Below are 27,372 nucleotides of genomic sequence, written 5' to 3'. Positions count from 1 at the left end.
TTTCAGCACATTTGATTTCCAAACAATGCCAATCTGTTCATCTCTTGGTTAACAACTCATCTGATATATTTTTACATTCATCTTTCAGACCAACTGATAATTGGTCTCGCTAAATCTTTAAAAATTAAAATTAAAATTTTACTTCAGGTATATATTCTGAAGTATTGTTTATTGCATTTATCTTCCTTTTGCATTTTCTATTTTCACATTTTCACCTTTCATTTATGATTGATTGTAGAGAAATCTAAAATTACAGTACTCATTTACCAGCTACAGTATTAAATAAATGTTATTAATTAATTTTTGTCTAGAACAGGAACCTATGTACAGCACTGTATATCTATTCAGTATACTTTAGGCTTGTATCGAAGTCCTCCACGGTCGAACTACTGAGCCTCCCAGGATGCAATCCCACAACATTTGCCTAACTCTCAGTGCCTATTTACTGCTAGGTAAACAGAGGCATTGTATAAAAGGAAATGTGCCAAACCATTTCTATCCCATTGAGGAATCAAACCCAGGATCCCTGATAGTGAGTCTATAATGAAGCAAACTGTACTACAAGACCCTGACAGGGCAAATCAATATTAACACAGATACACTATGTCAGTTACTGTTGATTGTCACAATATTTTAAATTTAACATTATGAAGACAATTGCAACCAAAACCTTTTTAATTAGAACATTTTAAGTGCCTACATATATGAGTGCAAGATGAGTGTAATAAAACATTAAAGGCCTAAGACCAGGTGCTGGAAACAAATACCATCATTATTCACCTCTACTGTAAGACAAACAACAAAATCTATATAAGCAGGCAAATGTAGGTTGAAAAATAATAATTAAACAGAAATACTCTGGACCCAAGTAAGTTGCTGACAGATGAGAAGATAATGAATGTTATTGTTGCTAATTAAAGATAATTACAAATATACAATTTTAGTATCAGTATTACTACCTATATATTATCTACTGCATTACCATTAGTAAACAGTTTAAATTCTGAAATGTACTTTAATTTTATGTTATTATCATACTATTAGTAATGATAGTAATATTATACACATTACATATAGTTTTGCCATCATGCAGTACCTGTACTTTTTTACAATCACTCCTTATTCCTATTTATTTAGTTATTATGCTTTCACAAGTTTGTTTTAACATTGCTGCTGTCCGCATAATGTACCAATATCACCACAATCATATTGTTATTAACTATTGCATGTTAAATAACACTGTTCTTGTAATTTGACCTATAGTTTGCTTACCAACTCTTTACATTATATAAATATAGTTAATAAAATGATCTCATTACTGTACTACTTAAAGTTGTTTACTTGATTACGTTTTGAGTTCACTACTTTATTGCCTCAATAATATCACTCACTACTACTACCCCCATGATTTTACAACCCGTTCTCGCAAATTCGTAAAGTCAATATTGACTTATTAACTACGTGCATAGGTGATATACTAAACATAATAGATACCCTTAAAAAGATTCATAGAAAACACCGACCTAACCTAACCTTGTTAGTATCTTAAGATAAGCATCTTATTGCTTCGTAATTACAATTATTACTTAACCTATACCTATTATAGGTTAGGTAATAATTGTAATTACGAAGCAATAAGATGCTTATCTTAACATACTAAGTAGGTTAGGTAAGGTCGGTGTTTTCTATGAATCTTTTTAAGGGTATCTATTATGTTAAGTATGTCACCTATGCACATATTTAATAAGTCAATATTGACTTATTAAATTTGCGAGAACGGGTTGGATTTTAATACAGTATATGCCGGCGTATAAGCCAACCCCCAAAATTTAGAGGTGTAATTCAGATTTAGGCCTATATTCAGCAGATAAGACGAACCCTCAAAATAAGGCGACACCACTTCCCCTGCCCCACTGTATGGAAGGAATAAACTACAGCATATCATAAATATACTGTAGCTTAACGAATATTTACTGTTTAAGGCAGGTGGTGTTAGTGGTTTTCAGGAGAGGCAGGTGGTGTTAGTGGTTGTCAACGGAGGCAAATAGTGTCAGTGGTTGTCAGGGAAGTCAGGTGGTCAGTGCTTGTTAGGTGGTGTCAGTGGTTGTCACTGGAGGCAGGTGGTGTCACAAATAAAACATTGACATATATACTCTTGTTGTAAAAAAGAAATACATGTGAAGAAAGTGGTTGTCAGGGAAGTCAAGTGGTCAGTGCTTGTCGGGTAGTGTCAGGGAAGGCAGGTAGTGTCAGTGGTTGTCACTGGAGGCAGGTAATCGCATATCTCCTGTGCCAGGTGAGTACGACGGGCTCCATGCTGCTTGGAACTTTTTTCTGAGTAGCTGAATCTAAAAAACAAACAAGAACCTAGGCAGCAGTAGGATGTACCGTATTAAAAAATCCTCCATGGAGTATTCAAAAAAATCGCGGAATTTAGAGATAACACCATCAATAGTGTCCAAGAAATGTGTAAGTACTTCATTCATAATGATGTGCTGCCTGAGATCCTTGCAAAGTACCCAAAATTTGCTTACTGTAAGTAATGCATGCACATGACTAAAGCTGCCGCCCAGTTGGGTGGGTGTGCAGCAAGACTAGTAACTGTGTGACTCACCATAAATGTAAAGTGCCTTGTATAGTGACTGTTGTGAGCCTCTTGTAATGTTACTTGTGACACTTGTGTCACTTGTGACTCCCGTGTCCGGTCCGTCTAATTACCACAAGCTACATAAGCTTCACAAAGCTTCCTGGAAATACGTTAGTAATGAATAAATATGATATGTTAGGTTAGGCTGACCTAACCTAACCTAAACTAACCTAACCTAAACTAACCTAACCTAAACTAACCTAACCTAACCTAACCTAATCTAACCTAATCTAACCTAACCTAATCTAACCTAACTTAACCAAACCAAACCTAACCAAACCTAACCGACGCTTGGATCGTCGACTTGATTTGGCGTCACCAGCTCTTTATTTTCGTCTAATTTCTTTATAAAAAGATACTTTTTTAGATTAAAATAATGTTTTTTCGTGTTGTACATTCAGTACTGTACCAACATTATACAGTAATGAGTAAATATATCATATTTATTCATTACTAACGTATTGCCAGGAAGCTTTGTGAAGCTTGTGTAGCTTGTGGTAGCTTGTGGTAATTAGACGGACCGCCTCCCTTCCCTTCCCAAGAGAACCATGTGTGAACTACCAACCGGGTGGCAGACGGCCAGTTTCCGTCACGAATCTCAATACACTTCTCACCTTTGCTTTCCACAGGGGAAGATGACATAATAACAGAGTCCAGTAACTTTTGCTGGTCTTGTTCGTCCTGGGAGATAGATTGTTGGGTGGTTACAGTACTGATGCATGCATTCATTTTGTCTAGCGCTTCCTCTTGTTTTTTGATGGAATCGTTGGTTTTCAAACGCGTATTTTCCTCATGGAGATGGTTTATTTCATACTGAAGTTTTTGGCTTGCTTGACAGGTTTAACATCCTCGCAGAGAAGAGTTATTTGTTGTTGCAGGTTCACGCGGTTAGTTTGTTCCTCTCATTGAAGGCCCTAAATGATCGTAATTTGGACCTCGAAGACTAGACACAGCTTCTTGAACCACTGATTCTAATGCCAGTTAAAGAATTCCGGTGAGGGACTAGCAGCACGGTTTAAGTGCATGAAGTGGGATGTTAGCGAGGAATTTGCAGATGTTTGTGAGGACACATTTCCCCTGGCTCCGTGATAGAGTAGAGAGGAGAGCAGCGCCGCCTCTGACCCCAGAGGACAAGAAACGATGGCTGTTGGTGTTGTTCTGGATGGGTGCCATGCTTGGAGATTTGGGGTTCTTTTTCCTATGCAAACTTGCTTTTGGGAATTATGGTTGGTTGTGTATGGCTATGAAGAATATATTGTTGAAGAAACTTGCATCTGGCAGCACGGAGGCGGGCAGCAGGCACTGGTACTCCCAGCAGGAAAAGTTTGTTTTGAATTTTGTTTGCGATGAAATGAGGTGACTGATTTGGTAACTGTCAATGTGTTATGACATGCTTGGACTCCGTGTACTTAGCTGCCTGTAGGTGGTGTTCTATATTATCTGGGGGTAGTTGTGGGCCGTAATACAGCTTAGAATGGAGAGCGCAAGCGAGCACGGGTCGACGCATTCACCACACCATCATCTGTTCTATATATTCACAAGAGTATATTATTTTGTTTAATTTTGACAACAATGCTGTTCTGGGGAAAGGATCATACAAACAATTACCCAGTGGAAGAGTTAATACAATACTGAAAACATTAGCACTTATCTGAAATTTAAGCTATTTTAATCAGTCATTGTACAGAACATAAAATGCTGACAATATTAAACAGAATCTCAGAGTAGACTATTGAAGGTAACAATTTCTTTTAAAAGCTTTATTGAATGACAAAGCACTTCAGGCCAAATATCATCTTCTACAGTGCCAACTCTTATATTGGTGTAATTGTAAATGTAAAAATGATATGCATATAAATTTCAAAGGCTTGTATTCTAATTGCATAGAGACATTCTATGATGCACGTGCTCTTATATAATATACGCACATAAATTTCATATAACATGTGAGTACTGTACCTGGGTCATGCATCAGAAAGCTATACAGTATGTTGTACAACATTTAAAGGCATTATAAAATAATTAATAACTTAAAATATAATGTACTAACAACTGTTCAAAATCTGTCTGAAAGATATAACACTATGTGCACAACTAATGTAATAAGGGTCCATGTAACAAATCTGCAAAAGATGCTAATAATCAAGAGAAAATCAATGGGCAGCAAAGATTCCCAAACAAATATACACAGAAAACTTTACAGAATACCTGTCACATATTCATATACAAGTTTTATAATTAACAAGGAATTTACAAAATAATATACAATAATATATCACAAAGCATCCACAAACACTAACTGAAGTACAGTACAGGAATTAACATCCTAGATACAGGACTACTGAGAAACATGACATCCTTACCAAGTTAAGATGTGTCAAATATTTGTATCTTCCACCAATGTTATTTCTATAGCGTTCACTTTTGGTGCCTGCAGGAGGTTCATTATGATATTCATCATAATACAGCCCATACATAAAAAAGATGAATATAACTGCGTGGCTTAACTTGACACCTGTATTCATCTTTGTTACTGCAACTAGTTATATGGTTTTATCACTGTAAAGTAAAATGAGTATTACAATATTGTTATAATATAAATTCAGTGCCACATGAAATACAAATACAGTATCTATTGGGCAAGTTACCCCTAACTGCTCACAGTGTGACCTTTATATGATTAGTATACAGGTCACACCAAAACATAAAAAGATAACCGTTATCAAGAAATGAGATAAATGCTATTTCGAGGAGGGCCCCCTTGATAGCTCCACAAGCAACCCACGTGGCTAGCTGACATACTTAACCACTGTGTGCAAATAAGCAGTGATTGATTGATACAGTCTCTGTTCCTGTTGTTCTGTGGCCATGGTGGCTTCCTCTATGGCACTGTCCCTAGCCTCGTGGCCTTCAGGGTACTTGCCTTTCAGCTGGCCTAGACTCAGTTTCCTGTGTTTTTCCTCCAGTTCAACTGCTGCTCTTATTGATTTACTGGCTGCTAGTTTTTTCTGGTGGTTCAGCCATGGTTCCTGTTTTTCTGGACCATTTCCAAGCATGGGTCCACTGGACCCATGCTTCTGCAGTTTTTATTGCAGCATCAGTGTGGAGGTCTTGGCATTTGTTTTGCAGTTCTTTGTTTCTCTTCAGGCCATGGTTTTTTGTGAGGCCATTTTTTATTTGCTGTGGGTTTCCTCCTTTGCTGGATCTGTTGAGATGTCTGGCTTCTGGTGGATCCATTGTTCCAATTGTTAACTTGAAAGTTAAGTCTCAGAGTTTGATGTTTCCAACACTTCTTCACCTCATTGCAGCCAAAGTAAATGATTAGATTTTTCCCAACCATCAGAAATAAATGTTTTATAACCTAGAAAGGAATAAGATTTTTCTAGAGGCAGCCCTGGTGACTCCCTGAAGCTATCTTGAAGAGATTGGTACATACTAAAGGGTTGAATGAGTTGCATTAGTTCTGTATGACCTATAGGGTACCAGAGTCAGAACCTGGCTTCCCCTCAAAGTCATCAACAATTTCTTTAATATTTTGCCATCCATGTATCTAAAAGCGATTGTAAAGTTGAAAAGCGTAGCACAGGTTCATTGTACAATGGTCGTTATGTGGTCCTCAGGTGACAGTTTTCTATCCATGACCATCCCCTAGATCTCTTTCTTTATCAATGTTCTTCAAACCCCTTTCACGTACTCCAATATAAGACTCCTGAACCCCTTGCACTTCAGGAGTCCATACATCTGGCAGAGCCAACGAAACGAATCGCCGATGACTGGCCAATCCGCGAACAGAGGAATGAACCGAGACAGGCCGTCTGTCAGGACGTAGGACACACCCCCGGACATGAACCTCACGGTTGGCCAAACCCCGAGAATCCAGCAAACGAGCCACTAGAAGGGACCAACCCCAAAGGTCAAACACCTAAGAGAAACCCTGTGGTTCCGGCAAAGAACCGCCAGAGAACAGTCCGAATGGAGCTGAATAGTAGAGCACCGAGTGACCCGAACTCTCCGAAGCGCAAACCAGACAGCCACGAACTCCCGAACCGTGCTGTGAGCCCGACGGACGGACAGATCCCACCATCCCCGGCCGACTTGGTGAGAACTGGTCACAAAGCCCCAGCCGAGAGATGACCCGTCCATGAAAACATCGAGCGAAGGCTCGGGGAGGTGCCAAGGCACGGAACCCCAAAAACCCCAAAGAGGAAGCTGGTGACGCAGCACCAACACAAGATCCCCGGAGGAACGAACCCAATGATTGCAAGAGAGGTGGAAGGGGAGTCTCCGAAGGAACCAAACAGATGCCTAAGCCAAACCCGACCCTGTGGGCAGACCAGCATGTCGAAGTTCAGACTTCCACACAACTGCTCGAGCAACCGCCGAGCAGCCCGGGACCCCCTCATGAAGAGCCCAAGGTGGGACCACAGCCGCAGCAACACTTCTGGAGGGAAAGACAAGGAGCGGCCCAAGAGCCCTAAACAAGACCTAGCCAGGTCCGAACCCAAAACGGAAACAGATGGAACGGCCTCCAGATCACCAGGAAACAAAACCCGGCAATCTGGAAAAAACCACACTCCTGGCAAGCAGACAAGCGGACCGACTGGGAGCCCACACCAGCCAGTCGTCGAGCTAGGCCAGACACCGAATCCCAAGCAGACTCAGACAGTGCACCAAGATCCGGTATAGATGCGTAAATACACCCAGTGCCAATTACAAAATAGGAAAGGCAACAAAAGCGAGATATGATACTGATACGAGAGATGACTAAGCTCTGGGGTGATTTTTGTTGCCCGGTTTTGCATCTTCTCCAGAACAGCTTTGTCTTTCTGGAGAAGAGGTCTCCATGCCTGGATGCAATAATCCAGGTGGAGGGTGCACCAGACTTATACAACTGAACAACTAGAGTACTTTTTTTTCCTTAATGGTAAAGGTAAGCTTGATTATTCCCAAGGTTTGGTTCACATTTTTTACTACCACTCCCACTTGTTGCGCAATTTTAGTGAATGATGGATTCTGACTCCAAGGTCCTTTTCTTCGTATATCTGTTGTAAGGTAGTACGGCAACTGTCAATTTGGTAGTTGTGACATGGATTGTTGTGCCCCACATGTAAGTAAGGTCTTGCATTTATCGAAACTTAAAAATCATTTGGCAGTCATCTGATCATTTGTGGAGTTCATGTAGAATTTCATGTTACAATTTCTCTTTGTAAGGTCTCAATACCACTTTCACTTCCAACTTTACCATAGATCTTAGTGTCATCTGCAAATTTGATGCTGTGGTTTGTAATATTCTATCTATGTTATTGATGTACTCCAGTATATGACAAAAAGAGTTAGCCCCAAAATGGACTCCTGTGGCACCCCATTTAGCACATTTCCCCAGTCAGATTCATTCCCATTTAGCATGACCCTTTGTTTTCTATGTTTTAACCATTGTTTTATCCATACCAGTATTCTCCCATTTATTCCATGTGCCTGTAATTTCCTTGCCAGTCTTTCATGTGGTACCTTGTCAAAAGCTTTAGCAAAGTCCGTGTAAGCTACATCTACCGGAAGTCCTTTGTCTGAAGAGCCGGTTACCATTTACAGACATGTGAGCAGGTTAATAAGGCAGGATCTACTTTTAACAAACCCATGTTGCATTGTTTTTACAAGATTGTTCTCTGTGAGATGTTGTATGATTCCTTCCTTTAGGATTCTCTCCATGAGCTTGCAGATATGTTATGTCCTTGTGATGGTGATTATACCTTTAAATAATGCTCAAATTATGCTGCAATGTACCTGTTGATAACCCTTAAATTTTACTTTAATGTACCTACTAATCTTTGTCAAATTTTCTTACAATGTACAGTACCAGAAAAAAAAAATTAATTTTGCTAGTAATTACCTACTTAAAATTATATATTAGATTAAGTATCTGCCCGTACGCTATGTGTGCTAGCGGCTTTAGAAGAATGTAAAAACATCAATGCTATGTACTCTCAAAAACTCAATGTACCTTCTTGTATATAAATAAATAAATAAAACCTTTAAACATATCTTCAATTTTGCTAGATATTACCTACTTAAACTTATCTGTTAGATTAAGGACCTGCCCAAAATGCTGCGTGCGCTAGTGGCTTTACAGGAATGTAAAACATCAATGCTATGTACTCTCATAAACCCAATGTACCTTCTTGTAAATAAATAAATAAATAAATGTCAAGCTGATCGGACAGTAGTTTTCTGCCGATCTCTCTCTGCTTTTTTTGAAAATAGGGGTAACATTTGCATATTTCTAATCTAGAGAAACTATCCCTTAGTCCAGGGATTTTCTGAAAAGGAGTTTCAGTAGCATGCCAGTTCCTTTATGACTTTGGATTGAAATCCATCCACACCTGGGGATTTTGAGTCTTTTAATTTATTTATTTATTTATTTATTTATTTATTTATTTATTTATATACAGTACTAGTATATGCAAGAAGGTACAGTGGGTTTGTGAGGATACATAGCATGGTGTTAACATTTCTTGTAAAGCCACTAGTACGCGCAGGTAAGGGTAAGTAGGTAAATGCTAGCAAAATTTATAAAGTGATAACAGGTACATTGCAAGAAAAAAAATAAAGATATGAGAGATTAGTAGGTATATTAAAGGACATCAGTAGCTCTGATTGATTGCACTGACAGCTTGATTGGTAATTTAATAAAGATTAATAGTCACAATACAGCATATTGATAGCACATGTAAGAAGACAGCAATGATCACAATGGTAAAGTTGTTTGGATTAGGTACATAAAGATTAGGGGGATTGGGTAGCACTAGACACAGTGCAATTTTAAAGCACAAGGTAGGACACTGAAGATGAAATTAGGTACTTTTTGGTTTTGTTTTTAAATGAGGCAAAATTTGGACAGCTTTTCAATACATTGGGAGTGAGTTCCATAGACTAGGTCCCTTTATTTGCATAGTGTGTTTACAAGATTAAGTTTGACCCTGGGGATATCAGAGATATTTATTTATGGTGTGGTGATAATGGGTCCTATTACATCTGTTCAGGGAAAGTATCAGAGCAGAGTTTGCATTTAAAAACAGGGTTTTGTAAATGTAATTGACACAAGAGAATGTGTGGAGTGACTTTGTTTAGCATGTTAAGGGATTTAAACAAGGGGCTGAGTGTTGTCTGAAAGCAGAGTTTGTTATTATTCTAATAGCAGATTTTTGCTGGGTGATGATGGACTTGAGGTGGTTTGCAGTGGTTGAACCCCATGCACAAATACCATAATTAAGATATGGAAAGATTAGTGCATAATATAGTGAGAGGAGAGCAGAGTTAGGTACATAATATCTGATTTTGGAGAGTATACCAACTGTTTTAGAGACTTTCTTAGTTATGTGTTGTATGTGGGTGCTGAAGTTGAGTCTATTGTCTAGGAATATATGCCAAGGAACTTTCCATGATTTTTATTACTGATGTTAACAATGTCTATCTGAAGCTGAATTGCATTTGTTGATTTGCTACCAAATAAGATATAGTAGGTCTTTTCTATGTTTAGTGTTAGTTTATTGGTAGACATCCATAAGTGGACTTTTTTTTAATTCATTTGTAGCGAGTAATGCTTAAACTTGCTCCAATATCTCATTACCTTAATGACAAACCTAATTAGAACTAATTATGACTACTCAAATCCTTTCCCTAATTACAGGTAACATATCATTATTTAATGTGTGTGGGTTGGGGTCTGAGTAGATGAGGGTAGTATCATCAGCAAACAATATAGGTTTAAGAATATTAGAGACATTAGGCAGATCATTGATGTATATAAGATATAGGAGAGGTCCCAAGATGCTGCCCTGTGGCACTCCAACGGTTATTGGAAGAGTGGGAGAGGTTATATCATGGAAGGCTACATATTGGTGTCTATCACTAAGATAGGATTGGATATAGTCAAGGGCAAGGCCGCGGATTCCATAATGATGGAGTTTAAGGAAGAGGTAGTTGTGATTAACAATATCAAAGGCCTTTCTCAGGTCAATGAAGAGTCCAATCGGAAACTCATTTTTGTCAAGGGCTGAGTAGATTATATCAAGGAGACTAATAATTGCATTGTTGGTACTCTTTTTGGGAGCGGAAGCCAAACTGATAGGGACTGAGTATGTCAAATTTTACGAGATAGGAGTAGAGCTGATGGTAGATAATTTTTTAAATATTTTTTTTTATAGTATGGGTAGGTTTGATATTGGTCTATAATTGTTTGTCTGCTGGGTTGCCTCCTTTATGAACTGGTGTTACTCTTGTTTTTTTAAGGATATTGGGGAAGGTATGACACTCTAAAGATTTGTTGAACAGCAGAGCTATGGGTGGCGCAAGGGCATGAGAGGCACTCTTGTATACAATGGATGGTATTTCACTGATGTTCCCAGCATTGACATTAACTTGTCAACGTTTTTCCTAATTGTGTTATGGCATATGTATGGATATGTCAGATATCCATCACTGAACAGTGTTTTCTCACAATGCCAGTGTTTTGAGAAGGGAAGCATGACAGGAAGTGATGCTTAAAGAGATATATATACTATATATATATATATATATAATATATATATATATATAATATATATATATATATATATATATATATATATATGTATATATATATATGTATATATATATATGTCGTACCTAGTAGCCAGAACTCACTTCTCAGCCTACTATTCAAGGCCCGATTTGCCTAATAAGCCAAGTTTTCCTGAATTAATATATTTACTATAATTTTTTTCTTATGAAATGATAAAGCAACCCTTTTCTCTATGTATGAGGTCAATTTTTTTTATTGGAGTTAGAATTAACGTAGATATATGACCGAACCTAACCAACCCTACCTAACCTAACCTATCTTTATAGGTTAGGTTAGGTTAGGTAGCCGAAAAAGTTAGGTTATTTTAGGTTAGGTAGGTTAGGTAGTCGAAAAGCAATTAATTCATGAAAACTTGGCTTATTAGGCAAATCGGGCCTTGCATAGTAGGCTCAGAAGTGAGTTCTGGCTACTAGGTACGACATATATATATATATATATATATATATATATATATATATATATATATATATATATATATATATATATATATATATATATATATATATATATATATGTGTGTGTGTGTCGTACCTAGTAGCCAGAACGCACTTCTCAGCCTACTATACAAGGCCGGATTTGCCTAATAAGCCAAGTTTTCATGAATTATTTGTTTTTCGACTACCTAACCTACCTAACCTTACCTAACCTAACTTTTTCGGCTACCTAACTTAACCTAACCTATTAAGATAGGTTAGGTTAGGTTAGGTAGGGTTGGTTAGGTTCGGTCATATATCTACGTTAATTTTAACTCCAATAAAAAAAAATTGACCTCATATAGAATGAAATGGGTAGCTTTATCATTTCATAAGAAAAAAATTAGAGAAAATATATTACTTCAAGAAAACTTGGCTTATTAGGCAAATCGGGCCATGCATAGTAGGCTGAGAAGTGCGTTCTGGCTACTAGGTACGACACACACATATATATATATATATATATATATATATATAATGTGTGTGTCGTACCTAGTAGCCAGAACGCACTTCTCAGCCTACTATACAAGGCCGGATTTGCCTAATAAGCCAAGTTTTCATGAATTATTTGTTTTTCGACTACCTAACCTTACCTAACCTAACTTTTTCGGCTACCTAACTTAACCTAACCTATTAAGATAGGTTAGGTTAGGTTAGGTAGGGTTGGTTAGGTTCGGTCATATATCTACGTTAATTTTAACTCCAATAAAAAAAAATTGACCTCATATAGAATGAAATGGGTAGCTTTATCATTTCATAAGAAAAAAATTAGAGAAAATATATTACTTCAAGAAAACTTGGCTTATTAGGCAAATCGGGCCATGCATAGTAGGCTGAGAAGTGCGTTCTGGCTACTAGGTACGACATATATATGTATATACCTCAAGACTCCGCTCCAATATAGAAGCATCAAGAAATATGGACCAATAGGCTTTCTACAAACACTTCTATTCAATATCCATTGTTTCGTGTTCTGTCTTGTGTTGATGAAATTAATACCCTATTAATACCACATTTTGTTCTGTCTTGTGTTAATGCCACATCACCCCTTCCACCTCACTCAAATGTATATATATATATATATATATATATATATATATATATATATATATATATATATATATATATATATATATATATATATATATATATATAATATATATATTATATATATATCACACACACACCCATTTTAAACTAGCTAAACACAGATGCCGAAGAAATATAAGAAAATTCACTTTCGCACAGAGTGGTAGATGGTTGGAACAAGTTAGGTGAGAAGGTGGTGGAGGCCGAGGAGGACAGCCGGTCGGCCGAACGGAGGGAGCCGGTCGGCCGAGCGGACAGCACACTGGACTTGTGATCCTGTGGTCCCGGGTTCGATCCCGGGCGCCGGCGAGAAACAATGGGCAGAGTTTCTTTCACCCTATGCCCCTGTTACCTAGCAGTAAAATAGGTACCTGGGTGTTAGTCAGCTGTCACGGGCTGCTTCCTGGGGGTGGAGGCCTGGTCGAGGACCGGGCCGCGGGGACACTAAAGCCCCAAAATCATCTCAAGATAACCTCAAGATAGGCCAAGACCGTCAGTAGTTTCAGTGTTATATGACAAAGAGTGCTGGGAAGAAGGGATACGACAAGCGTAGCTCTCATCCTGTAACTACACTTAGGTAATCACAGCTGTTTACTCCAGTTTCGGTCTGATGTACAGTGCCTTGTAATTAACAGTGTATATACAGTATAATAAAAAATATGATTTACAAAAATGACGAAGTGTAATACAGGTATTTAACATGTTAACTTTGTACCCATTAAAGATTGTGAGCTCAAATAAATGACTACTTTATATTTTAAATATTAATTAAACATTACCTAGTGCATGAAGTGTTTACAATTACTGTATAAAGATGTTGTAGGCAGGTCATACAGTACTATTGTAACCTATAGTAACAGACTCTATAACCTCTACTGTGCTATCTGTATTATCCTTTTGTACTGCCACACACAGGATAAAGCATGAGGTGAAAAATTATATTACAGTATAGTATACATTCAGGAACTGGAATTCAAATCTATTTTATTTTCAGGATGTAACCCCACAACAAACTGACTAACTACTGAGTACCAACTTACTGTTAGGTGAATAGAGGCATTAAGTGAAAGGAAATGTGCTCAACCATTTCTGTCCAGCCCGGGATTCAGACCCGGAATTCTCGATTGTGTGTCGAGAACGAACCCAACTGTACTACCAGGACCCTAAATGGTACCTTGCGATGATTTCAGGGCTCAACATCCCCGCGGCCCGGTCCTCGACCAGGCCTTCTGATTACTGGACTGGTCAACCAGGTAACATATTTCAATTATTTTATTTATTTATATATACAAGAAGGCACATTGGGTTCATGAAAGTATATAGCATTGATGTTTTCACATTCTTGTAAAGCCACTAACACACATAGTGTTTTGAGCAGTGCCTTAATCTAAAAGATAATTTTAAGTAGGTAATTTGTAGCTAAATTTGAAGAATATTAATAGGTACATTGTAGCAAAATTTGAGGGTTATAAACAGGTACATTGGAGCATAATTTGAGGACTATTAATTGGTACATTGTAGAAAAATTTGTGTTCAACATAACTATGATATAACTTGATAGCAGTGATTACGATGGTGAAGTTACATGTTTTAGAAACATACAGTATATTGGAGGAGTAGGTAACACAAGATACAGTGCGAGTTTAAGGCACTAGGTAGGAAGCTATGAGGATGAAAATAGGTACTTTTTTTGGTTTTACTTTTGAATAAGGAATAGGTTGGGCAGCTTTTTAACTTATTAGGGAGTGAGTTCCATAGACTAGGTCTCTTATTAGCAAAGTGTTTGAACAGATTTAGTTTGACTGGGGATATCAAGAGCATACATTTCTTACAAATGGTAGCATACAAATAATGGGTTCCGAAACTGAGTGCCAGTATTGCATACATTAGATAAGTTATTGTGGTGATGGAATGAGGGTGGTAGTGGTAACAGATATTGTAGGTGGTGATGGACTGAGGGTGGTAGTGGTGACAGATATTGTAGGTGGTGATGAATTGAGGGTGGTAATGGTAACGGATAATGGAGGTGGTGATGGATTGAGGGTGGTAATAATGACGGATAATGTAGGAGATGATTGATTGAGGGTGGTATTAATGATGGATAATGTAGGTGGTGATGGATTAAGGGTGGTGTAGCGAGTAGATTATCCCAATAATATACTCGCTCCAAATGCATTGTTAATATTCCTGTCAACCTTTGGAGATGAATGAGGTGAGGCGTTGCCCGGGCATATAAGCAGCAGAATAGCAAACATTAACCAGAGTCTACTTTCAAGTGTGGTCTAGAGCAGACACTTGCGAGATACTGTACCGACGCTCAGTGCGCTCAACTCACACCAAAGTATCACCTGTGTACTTCTGTATATTCGACCAAATATATATATAGTATCTTAGTGTCTGTGTTTATTGTCACCATACTTGACGTAACAATAGAACCGTTACATTGGTGACCCCAGAGAGTTTTGACGATACCCAGCCACGATGGACTCTCACTGCACCTCCACTGCTGCTGCTTGCTGTGGACCGCAGCCACCTGTCGTGGAACGTTGCCAACACCCTTGCCACAGCTATGATTTTCATCGCGATCATCTCTGCATTTTCATCTACTACGGCTTGCTGCTCCACGATCACTACTCACTCATCTGGCAGCTTCATCAGTAACTACATAATGTGGGATCTACAGCCTGTCCTGCCGACTCTCCGTCGCTGCCAGGGCACTGCTTGTTCTACAGGGGCACCCACGAAAGCTGCTCTTTCGTCAGATTCATCTACACGTTCACTGCATTCTGATACTCTGCCGACTCAAGCACTTTGCGCAGTACAGGACTTACAGCTTGCGTTTCCGACTCTTCGTCGCCTCCAGGACAATTCAGCTCTAGCAGTGATTCCCTCGTTGTCCTAACTACGTGCCTACATTACCTCCTATTGTCCTGGTGCCCGAGCCCATCCGCCCTGGATCTAAATGCTCCACCAACAACCCAAGACGCTACAGCTTCGACACAGAGCAGACAGCAGACTACGACCGCATCGAGCCGCCACGCTCTCGCTCCCTGAGTTCAGACACTCACAATTCTCAATCGAGCCACCACGCTCTCGCTCCCTGAGTTCAGACACTCACAATTCTCAATCGAGCCACCACGCTCTCCCACATAGAGCTCCACGACTCCGGCCTCACTCAGCTCTCTGCTCTGCTCCAGGCTTCGTCTCAACGTCAGCGACACTGCTAAATCCAGAGACACATCCGCCGACTACGCAGTTCACTTTTCGACCAGTTACCAGCAGCACCGCCACCTACGACAACGGACGATCCTGTACGACCTCCCACCCTACAACCCCAGTTACCAGCCGCACCACAACCTGATCCTACGATGACGGACGATCCTGTGCGACCTCCCACCCTACGACCCCAGTTAGATGACATCAGTGAAGAGGAGGAAGTTAACTTTGATGGTTATGTAACGCGAGCAGGGCGTACAATTCACCGACCAGCTAAGTTCCTTGATCAAGTATTTTTCCTTTCATCCCCTGGGAGGGGGAATTCTGTAGCGAGTAGATTATCCCAATAATATACTCGCTCCAAATGCATTGTTAATATTCCTGTCAACCTTTGGAGATGAATGAGGTGAGGCGTTGCCCGGGCAACACGGTGAGGTGTTGCCCGGGCATATAAGCAGCAGAATAGCAAACATTAACCAGAGTCTACTTTCAAGTGTGGTCTAGAGCAGACACTTGCGAGATACTGTACCGACGCTCAGTGCGCTCAACTCACACCAAAGTATCACCTGTGTACTTCTGTATATTCGACCAAATATATATATAGTATCTTAGTGTCTGTGTTTATTGTCACCATACTTGACGTAACAATAGAACCGTTACAGTGGTAATGGTGACGGATAATGTCGGTGGTGATGGATTAAGGGTGGTAATGGTGACGAATAAAGTAGGTGGTGATGAACTGAGGGTGGTAATGGTGACGGATAATGTAGGTGGTGATGGATTAAGGGTGGTAATGGTGACGGATAAAGTAGGTGGTGATGAACTGAGGGTGGTAATGGTGACGGATAATGTAGGTGGTGATGGATTAAGGGTGGTAATGGTGACGGATAAAGTAGGTGGTGATGAACTGAGGGTGGTAATGGTGACGGATAATGTAGGTGGTGATGGATTAAGGGTGGTAATGGTGACGGATAAAGTAGGTGGTGATGAACTGAGGGTGGTAATGGTGACGGATAATGTAGGTGGTGATGGATTCTGGGTGGTAATGGTGACAGATACTGTAGGTGAAGCTGTACAGGACTGTAGCGAGTTAATCTTATACTCGCTCCATTATCTCATTATCTTAATAGCATAACTAATTACAGAAGCTACAATCCTTTCCCCAATTACAGGTAATACTCTTCTCACCTTGTTGGAGGAAGCTGAGGTGTAATCACCATATAAGCAACGATTTGATGAATAGAAGACAGTTCAATTTCCACAGTCAACAGTGTAGCACTCGGCGTGTACAGTCCTAATCAACCCAAGACGCTACAGCTTCGACACAGAGCAGACAGCAGACTACGACTGCATCGAGCCACCAAGCTCTCGCTCCCCGAGTTCAGACACTCACAATTCTCAATCGAGCCGCCACGCTCTCCCACATAGAGCTCCACGACTCCGGCCTCACTCAGCTCTCTGCTCTGCTCCAGGCTTCGTCTCAACATCTACGACACTGCTGTATCCAGGACTACTAAATAAATATGAAACTCACTAAACACTGTGTATCTAATCAACCCAACAACGTAACATAAACGTGCGTTACACGACCTTTATCAACATAAAAGCCAACGAAGCCATGTACATCATCTCCAAACTAAAACAAATCAACATTATAACGAAATCAAATTACCTTGACCTAGTAACTAGAACGTCTTGGATTGATCATTGATCAGGGGAAAGGAGAAAAGCAACATAAAATGAAGACTATTAAACTACTAGAGCACTTCTTACAAAGAACTAGCGTGGAATGTTAGGGCCAAATTGGATTAGTGAAGTGGGCAAAGCGGACTAATTTACCTACCCCACTATATATATGCCGGGCGACTATCTCTGGGGTACATCCATCAATCTCAGTCCATTATGTTAGGTGGAGGCTTCACCTCCTTATCTACAGCCAATCACGGCTCTGGGACGCTCCCTCCCTCTGTTATTTAATAAGTCAAGCAGCATTTCACACGTCGCCCTCATGTGTTATTCCCCCTATAATGAAAATATTAACAAACTTCCCTATCGCACGAATTTTCTTATAGTTATTTAAGTGTTAGAGGAATGAGAGCAATAATGACTGTAGAATGTCAGTTGGAAGCGGTGTTGTGGTTGTGGCCGCGGGCGACCGCCGCCGGTACGCTGCCGAATTAAATCTATATCTGGAATTCCACCTGTATTACAGTTTCAAATGACTCTAATATAAATATATATATTATGTTAACTTTTCAGATATAAATGTACATTTATATTTACAATCGATTGTGTTCAATATGAGATATATATTTAGTAGATTCATATAATATAGGCCTATGTATATGAGATGTGCTTTACTCGTGGTACAGTAGATGTATATGGAAAATATCATAAAATTGATAAACTAGTATTGATGCCTATAAATTACACATGGCAGATGATGCTTCATATACCACGATAAATAAAACATTTTCTAAAACAATTAATATGCAGGTGTATGCAATGGTGGAATGCGATGACGTCAAATTATTGTACCTACATCTAAAAAACATTGTAATGCAATGCTTGGTGCAGAAAATCTTCCAAAGCTGCTAAGAATAGTGCTATCAAACATAGGAAGTACATACAAGAAAGGTTAACTGTAAGATAGTATAGGTAGGAGAGAGGTTAGAGTGTGAGTAAGAAGGGATTACAGTGACCGTGGCACGCCGGCCCACACATACACACTACTTACTGCGTCAATAAAGGTCAGGTACTTGAATCTTCCGCCCATCGCCCAAAATACAGATTCGTATTCTGAACCTCTAGGTGGTTTAACGTCATAGTACAGTCCACACACGTAGCCTAAGAAAACGCCTGAGTGAAATAGATTTAGCCAAAGCTCCATGACTGCTGACTTTCTCACTGCACAAGTGTCTGCGTCAGAGAAAATGAGGGTGGGAGGTGGGACTGTGTTAAGTCTGCCTCGGCCACCCACGCTCGCTCAACCCCATGGTAATGGCTCCAATGTTTTTGAGATGGTGACAAGTTTGTGTAACTGTTCACCACGCATACTAGTGGACACCTGCTGACCCCGTGGTTTGGTCATTAAGCAAGATCTCAATTTCATATTAATAAATAAAAAAATACTTATAATTGCCGTTACGGCCCACTGTGTATGCGTACATACTTCCTACTATATAACATATATTTCAAGTAGAACATACACAATAGCTGTGTAATAATACCTTTAGAAATTTCATGAAAATTTAATGAATCTGAATTATAAAAGGACAATATTACACATTACTTAAAATAATGCATCCTTATTAAATTTATATTTATATAACGCAACTTATAACCTAATATTATTCCTCCATTACATTTAGTGTGAAAATGTATAATGAACAGTAATAGCAGAAATAATCATAATTTTATGAATTATTTATTAATCTAAATTCACATACACTAACCTAGAACGTTTTATTGTACGTCTGGCAGTGATAAGCTTGGCAGTATGAGGTTGATAATTATTGTATCGCAAAGAAACTGATTAACATATCTTTATTATTATTTTGAACGTTAACAGTTTATGTTTAATCTTCATAATTGTAATATATAAACAGACAGACAATCATTAGCCTAAATATAATAATCTAGATAGGAAACAAAAATATATTGTTACGGAAAGGTATGGCAATGTTAGAAAACTATTCTGCTTGGGAATCTTATAAGTTGATCAATTCAATTTCTTTCTTTATTATGCACCCCATACCCATCCAGTGGGCGGTGGTGTAAAGGATTACAGAGGTACATAATCGGTTCAGGAACTGAACCTCTAGTTCGTTTAGCTAAGCAAATAACAATCTTTTGACGATAGTTACATAATTATTAATGTTATATATACATGTACACATACTCATGCATACATGTACATATACATACGTATACATATATACATACACATACATATTTAATCACCCATACAAATACACACATGAATAATCTTTTGTGTCACAAGTGATTCAACAAGAGGCTCACAAGTCACTATACAAGGCACTTTACATCTATGGTGAGTCACACAGTTACTAGTCTTGCTCCACACCCACCCAACTGGGCGGCAACTTTACAGTCATGTGCATGCATTACCTACAGTAAGCAAATTTTGGATACTTCGCAAGGATCTCGGACAGCACATCTTTATGAATGAAGTACTTACACATTTCTTGGACACTATTGATGGTGTTATCTCTAAATTCCGCGATTTTTTTCACATTCCATTATATAATGACGCAAAGTATGCGAATAGTTCTGCTGACAGAGTTTACATTTAGTCAAATCCACATCAGCAGATGTTACAAACTCCCAGAGGTACTTATAGCCGAGCCTTAGCCTAGCAGTGGTGACATCTAGAAGTCTGCTAACCTTATTGGATGACCCATAGACGTGCGGTACCTCCTGCATAATACTGCATAACATAATAATGCAGACTTCTAGATGTTACTATTGCTCGGCTTAGACTTGGTTACAAGTATCTCTGGGAATTCTCATTATCTGCTGATGCAGTGTTACCAGATTGGGCTACTTTTGAGAGCCCCGCGCTCCCAATTTTTTTTATTTCGCTACTTGCTACTTTTTGGGCTAATTTAAAAGCAAGATGTGCTAATTTGGGCTATTAATGTTAAGAATGTACGATTGCGAGTTACATGAAAGTAACTAAGCTATACATAATTGTAATTAATAATAATTGTAAATATTAATTAATACTAAATAATATTATTTAATAAATTAGTCCCAATTCAATTCAATGCAGAGTTTTCTTCCAAGCACAGAAACTTGTAAATATAAATACAAGATAATAGATAGATCGATAATAAATAGACAACTTTCAAATATTGCACCAAGTAATGGCGAGAGGAAAAAAACTAGACAGTATACATTACATTTGAAATTAATAATGGACGAATGGTAATAAATTGGTGTATGTTTGTATGTATATCAGACAAAGTCCATTTAATGGCAGAATTTAGCCATTTTGTGTAAAAACTTTTATATCTCATATTATTAATTATAACAGTAATCGAAAAAGTCATAGTTTGTATATACAAGAGATGAAATAGAGAGCCATGAGCTAGAGCAATGTGCTGAGTTCATAAGGAGGTCGAGCTTCCGGAAATACCTTCCTGTGATTGGCTGTTGCGGGGAATACCAACACTCTTTTTATGAATAAAATTTAAACTAAGAAATAGGTCCTTTTGCTCAATAACCTTGTTGTTGTGCAAAAGAACAACAATTTCTGTTTTATACAAGACAGAAATTTCCATCTAACTGAATAATGTAGACCAAAAAGAGGGCGGAGGCATTGTATCGTCGATATTATTTGTGTGAGACAACCCCCACTGATGACGTCACAAGTCAGGTAGCCAGCCCATGTTTCTGTAACACTCGTTACATCCTGCAGTATTTAATTATCACTATATTAATACTTTTAAATACTTAACATTTCATTTTTTAGGTAGATTAAAGTTGAAGCAGAATGTCATAAGCAAGGATGGTGTGCTGAATAAACATGATTTATTAAGTGGATGGAGCCTTTAGCTGATCCCTTCCTGTGATTGGCTGTTGTGTGAATGTCAACAAAGAGTTTCTACCAATGATATGCCATTTATTATGCACCCCATACCATCTGTGGGCGGAGCTAGGAACCTCCTACCCGAGCACAACAACCCACCTTATGGGTTGCTGTTTGGTTATTTATAGTGCGTTGGGAAAAAAAGAGATGGCGCTAGTTGTATTTTGTGGGGTAATTTGTTATAATTGTAATTTGATGTCAACAGATGGCGTAAGCTGTATCTTATGGCCACTGTTGACCAGCCAATTGATAGTGTTCTCTTCTGCCGACAGATGGTATCAGCTGTATCATTATTACTTCCGAATTCCCTTTAAGCACTGATCTACAAACCCCTTGGCTTATTTATGATAAGGTTTTATACCATTTATGATAAGTATCAGATAACTGGAGTTCCGCAATTACTTTTATTTATCAACTGTTCAGGATATCACCATATAACGTCTGGTTAGGACGTACTGCTCTCGATTGATGAAGATTAAGCCACCCAAGAGGTGGCACGAGCATGAATAGCCCGTAAATACTGCTCTCGTAATATTATTCAGGGGGGTGGGGGAACTATCAAGTGAAAGCGCCAAGCCATTACGACTATATAGCACTCGAAAAGGATCAGGATACGGATAATGCCGAAAAAACATTAAAGTCCACTTCAAGTTCAAGTATGTTTATTGAGACAATAAAAAAGACATCTCCAAGGGATAGAGCAGCTATGGCTATTTCTACCCCCTCTACTTTAAGTCCCTCAAGGGGCGCACAAAGTCAATGAGTACAAATACACGTATACAAAATGTACAAATACATTTTTACTGGAAAATAATATCAGTAATAATAATCATAGCAATAGTAATATATTGTTTTTAACAAAAATATTAATCGGGAATTGTATTAATTTGACATTTTATATTTGAAGTATTGCATAATATTAATGCTCATAGCTGCCATCTGTGCAGCTGCTGCCAGCTGCCCTCCCCCCGGGCCCCCAGCATCATGTGAGGCAGGAATTTTTTTTTTTTTGCGGAGGAAGGGGAGGAAGAGGTGGGGGGGGGGGGGAAGGGGTACGAGGGAGGAGAAAGACAGCCGTCTGGCTCCTACCTCAAAGCTGAGCTGTGTGGCGGTGTTGGTCTCACGTGTCACTGGGTATCGAACGGGACTGCTCCCACGCCGTCGCCTCCAGCCCATCCATCCTCCGTCTCCATGTGGAGTGCCACACATGTTCCACTGTGTGTATTATACAGCGTGGTATGGCCTTAACTTTCCCCACACAGTATTTCACCGTAATCTGCAATTTCTTGATCATATAGTGAATAACTTATCCTAATATTGTTTGACGGTAGTTTTATGCAGGAGTTAATGGAGGAGGCCTTGCGTGGAGGCCTTCCTGCAGGAGGCGGTGTCTGCGGCCTGCCTGCTGGCCTGCCGGAGCTACCAAGCTAGCACTGCAGTATTCTTCCACCACACAAAACATTTTGCAGTTGAGCTGCCAACATTTCAGTGCCACAAGTTAAAGTAGGAAAATTAACCTGGTTTAATGTTTTCCTTAACTACAACACGAGAAGTTAAATAAAACCGAAACGCTATGCGTGTTAGTGGCTTTACAAGAATGTAAAAACATTAATGTCATGTACTCCCATATACCCAGCGTACCGTCTTGTATATAAATAAATAAATAAAGTTAAGAGTAGCAAACTCAAGAGGTTGGCTAATGTTTCCAGTAGCTGAGCTGAAAGTCAAGTGGTAGGTGTTGTGAGTTGAGGGGGGGGGGGGGAGGTGAGAGAAGTAGTGAGTGTTGTGAGTCAATTGGGTTGTGACTCATGTGCTGGGTTGTGAGTCAAGTGGTGAGGGGGGAATAGTGAGGTGGCTCAGCTTGCCATCAATAAAGTTGTGAGTGGTGACAGGCTGTGTGGCTGAGGGAACTGTGTATAGTCTGGTCGTAACTACCTGACTCAGATCACAATGTTACTCTGCATCACACAAGCCCCATTTATGGGAGAGATACTCATGCCACACCCCAGTCTTGATGAAGTACAGTTGGGTTAGTACTCGATTCACAGTCGTAAATTTCGGGTTCGAATCCTAGGCGAAAGATAAATGGTTCACCTAATGCCACTGTTTACCTAGCATTAAATAGGTACCTAGGAGTTAATCAGCTTGTAGGATTGGATCCTGCGGTGGGTGAGTAGCTCCAACTTGGAGGGGGGGGGGGGGGAACCCACACAAGCCCCAAGTGTGTGTCAATATTCCTGTCTTTGACAACGGTAATAATTATTATTATTAATTATTATTAGTAGTAAATCCATTATGCGTGCTAGTGGCTTTACAAGAATGTAAGAACTCTTGTATATATAATTAAAAATAATAAGTTGGACATCCATTAGGTTGTCCGCTCCAACTTGGAGGGGGGGGGGGAACCCACACAAGCCCCAAGTGTGTGTCAATATTCCTGTCTTTGACAACGGTAATAATTATTATTATTAATTATTATTAGTAGTAAATCCATTATGCGTGCTAGTGGCTTTACAAGAATGTAAGAACTCTTGTATATATAATTAAAAATAATAAGTTGGACATCCATGGGCTCGTTAAGTGTTTCGACAATCGTCGTAAAATCGTTAAATAAATATAACTATATTATTCTTAGTTTGGTTATTTTATTATTAAGTTATTTATTTTTAAAAACCATAGTAAAGGAGACTGACACCACAGGGAGCAAGGGAGATTGTTATGACAAACAATTACACCTAGTTATGATTAAACAAATTCAACTGGGAAAGTGAGAGGAGGAGGAAGAATATTTTCAGATCACAAATTCATAGTTTATGTTACATAACACTAAACTTGGTACATTCCAACAGGTGGAATTCACCCTCAAGGTAATTAATGTGGTCGTGAAGTGGATCACTGAATAGGTAATTTGCATAGTTACAGAACACAAGAATTCTCCACCAGTACATAATACACAGCAAATTCCCTAGTAATTCTATGTAGGGCCTTTCTGAAAATAACAGTAAAGGTCGAAGATGGCTCAATCAATGCCAGTGACCTGCTTGACAGCCTAGTAATGCCAGTGACCAGCTTAACAACCTAGTAATGTCAGTGACCTGCTTAACAACCTAATAATGCCAGTGACCTGCTTGACAATCTAGTAATGCCAGTGACCTGCTTGACAGCCTAGTAATGCCAGTAACCTGCTTGACAGCCTAGTAATGCCAGTAACCTGCTTGACAGCCTAGTAATGCCAGTAACCTGCTTGACAGCTTAGTAATGCCAGTGACCTGCTTGACAGCCTAGTAATGCCAGTAACCTGCTTGACAGCCTAGTAATGCCAGTGTCCTGCTTAGTATTGACTGCTACACTAACACTTCATTGCATATATGTGATAACCTGAATATGACACCTTGTATAACCTGGATTCCCCTAATCTACCTGCTCTCATTGATACAATAATGTTCTTAAACTTTCTTCAAAATTAAACAAAAATGTTCTAATGTTCTTCAAAACCTTAATCTTATATCTAAATAGCGCAGTTGTTTCCTGTACTTCAGAGGAGACGAGTCTCAACGTCTTGAACACAGAGAGCTTTGACTGTAGCTGCGGGCGATGGTGTATTCACCTAGTTGTGCTTGCGGGAGTTGAGCTCTGGCTCATTCGTCCCGCCTCTCAACTGTCAATCAACTAGTATACAGATTCCTGAGCCTACTAGGCTCTATCATATCTACATTTGAAACTGTGTAGTCAGCCTCCACCACATCACTTCCTAGTGCATTCCATCTGTTAACTCTCACACTGAAAAAGCTCTTTCTAATAACTCTGAGGCTCATTTGGGTACTCAGCTTCCACCTGTGTCCCCATGTGCGCGTACCACCCTTGTTAAACTATTTATCTGTATCTACCCTGTCGATTCTTCTTAGAATTTTGTAGGTAGTGATCATGTCTCCCCGAGTTCTCCTATCTTCCAGCGACGTTAAGCTCATTTCATGCAGCCTTTCCTCGTAACTCATGCCTCTTATTTATGTGACCAGCTGCTGTCTCATTGTCAATGTGATTTCGCAGCTGCTGGAACTTGCTACAGATGAACAAGTAGTGGGTGACGGCTGTCTCTATTTACTTGTCCACAATATTAGCATTTTACTTCTGACCTGTCATCTTAAAAATAACGTCGCTTTTGGCCGTTTGCCCGTATGGCCGAATTTGGACGTAATTTGAAAATAAAAAAAACATGAAAATAAATTTAGATTTTTTTTTCAACAACAGTAAGTTAAGGGTCCTCTGATAGGTTAGGTGGGCAGGAAATTCTCATATAGTTTCAAAACGTTATGAAAAACGTTAATTGAAAGTGATCTATTCTAACCTTACAGAGTCGGCCGGACGACTCAAACAGAAAATGGAACAGTACGTCACTTTTGGAGTCGATTTCATTTCAAATTACGTCCAAATTTGGCCATAGCGCCGCGCATACCAGCCAAAAATGACGTTATTTTTAAGAGGACGGTTTGCATATACAGCACTTGATGGGTGAACATAGTATTAACCTTCCTTAAATGAGCTACGCTTGTGTGAAGTGTTTTAGTGTGGGTGAGGGGGGGGGGCATGTGTGTCATACTGCCACATGTGGCAGGTGTGTCATACTCCATATGTGGCAGGTGTGCCATACTCCACATGTAGCAGGTGTGTCATTATAATTGTGTTCACAGCTAAGCTAATTACTTCTTCATGCGCCTTGTTAACCACAGGTCCCAATTTTTTGTTATAAACATAATCATCTTTGTTGCTACCTATACATTAAGATGATAGAGTGAGTGGGATAGAATGAGTCATGCGAGAGGTGGCTAGGATAAGGCTGGGAGAGGTGGCTAGGATAAGGCTGGGGAAGGTGGCTAGGATAAGGCTGGGGTAGGTGTCTAGGATAAGGCTGGGGGTAGGTGGCTAGGATAAGACTGGGGGAGGTGCTGGGGGCTGAGGAGGGCCCGGCCAGCAGGCCCGCTGCGCCGGGAGATGCAGCGGCGGCCCCGCCCCCGTCTGGCAGTGAGGGTGGTGGCGGCGCTGCTGGTGGTGGCCGAGCAGCCAGCCTCTGCCCTCACAGCTGGTGTATGGGGCGGCGGTGGTAGTGTGTGGTGGTGGTGGTGGTGGTTGGAGGGGGTGGTGGTGGTGATCCCCGCTTCCTGCAGCAGCGCCTCGACCCCGTGTCACCGGCGAGACACGTCAGGTAACCTTGTTTTGTGTTTATAATATTTATGTGTGTCATACGCTACCTGTGGTGTTTACTATGCTGGAATTATAACAGCCAGCTGACTGGTGTACCCGTCTGGCATTGTGTGACAGCTGGCTGGTGTACCCGTCTGGCGCTGTGTGACAGGTGGCTGGTGTACCCGTCTGGCGCTGTGTGACAGCTGGCTGGTGTACCCGTCTGGCGCTGTGTGACAGGTGGCTGGTGTACCCGTCTGGCACTGTGTGACAGGTGGCTGGTGTACCCGTCTGGCACTGTGTGGCTGGTGTACCCGTCTGGCGCTGTGTGACAGCTGGCTGGTGTACCCGTCTGGCACTGTGTGGCTGGTGTACCCGTCTGGCGCTGTGTGACAGGTGGCTGGTGTACCCGTCTGGCATTGTGTGACAGCTGGCTGGTGTACCCGTCTGGCGCTGTGTGACAGATGGCTGGTGTACCCGTCTGGCGCTGTGTGACAGGTGGCTGGTGTACCCATCTGGCGCTGTGTGACAGGTGGCT

At 40.0% G+C, this 27,372-nt stretch overlaps 1 protein-coding gene and 1 long non-coding RNA gene across 6 annotated transcripts in view; one reads left to right on the top strand and one right to left on the bottom strand.

The window, feature by feature from the left end:
- LOC138358426 (uncharacterized) overlaps positions 1–17,580 on the top strand; it is a 41,354-nt gene extending 23,774 nt beyond the window's left edge. Inside the window, exons 3-4 of the long non-coding RNA XR_011225358.1 lie at positions 13,821–14,079; positions 17,215–17,580. This is a non-coding gene — a long non-coding RNA (uncharacterized lncRNA). The remainder of the gene's footprint in view (positions 1–13,820; positions 14,080–17,214) is intronic.
- Positions 1–18,960, bottom strand: part of LOC123768764 (androgen-induced gene 1 protein) — a 36,507-nt gene extending 17,547 nt beyond the window's left edge. The window contains exons 1-2 of one of the 5 annotated variants that reach the window (XM_045759547.2): positions 18,780–18,957; positions 5,011–5,206 (exon numbers count right to left, since the gene is read on the bottom strand). In XM_045759547.2, coding sequence (XP_045615503.1) covers positions 5,011–5,172 — 162 coding nt within the window. In that variant the 5' untranslated portion in view covers positions 5,173–5,206; positions 18,780–18,957. Of the gene's footprint in view, positions 1–5,010; positions 5,207–17,230; positions 17,369–17,714; positions 17,827–17,885; positions 18,109–18,779 lie in introns of those variants that run through there. The other 4 variants (XM_045759545.2, XM_045759546.2, XM_069316268.1 and 1 more) reach the window with 4 other exon arrangements.
- Between the last annotated feature and the right edge of the window lie 8,412 nt (positions 18,961–27,372).

The sequence above is a fragment of the Procambarus clarkii genome, chromosome 83 (genome assembly GCF_040958095.1).
Source record: "Procambarus clarkii isolate CNS0578487 chromosome 83, FALCON_Pclarkii_2.0, whole genome shotgun sequence".
Taxonomy (NCBI): Eukaryota; Metazoa; Arthropoda; class Malacostraca; order Decapoda; family Cambaridae; genus Procambarus; species Procambarus clarkii.
This window is presented reverse-complemented; position numbering and strand designations above follow the sequence as displayed.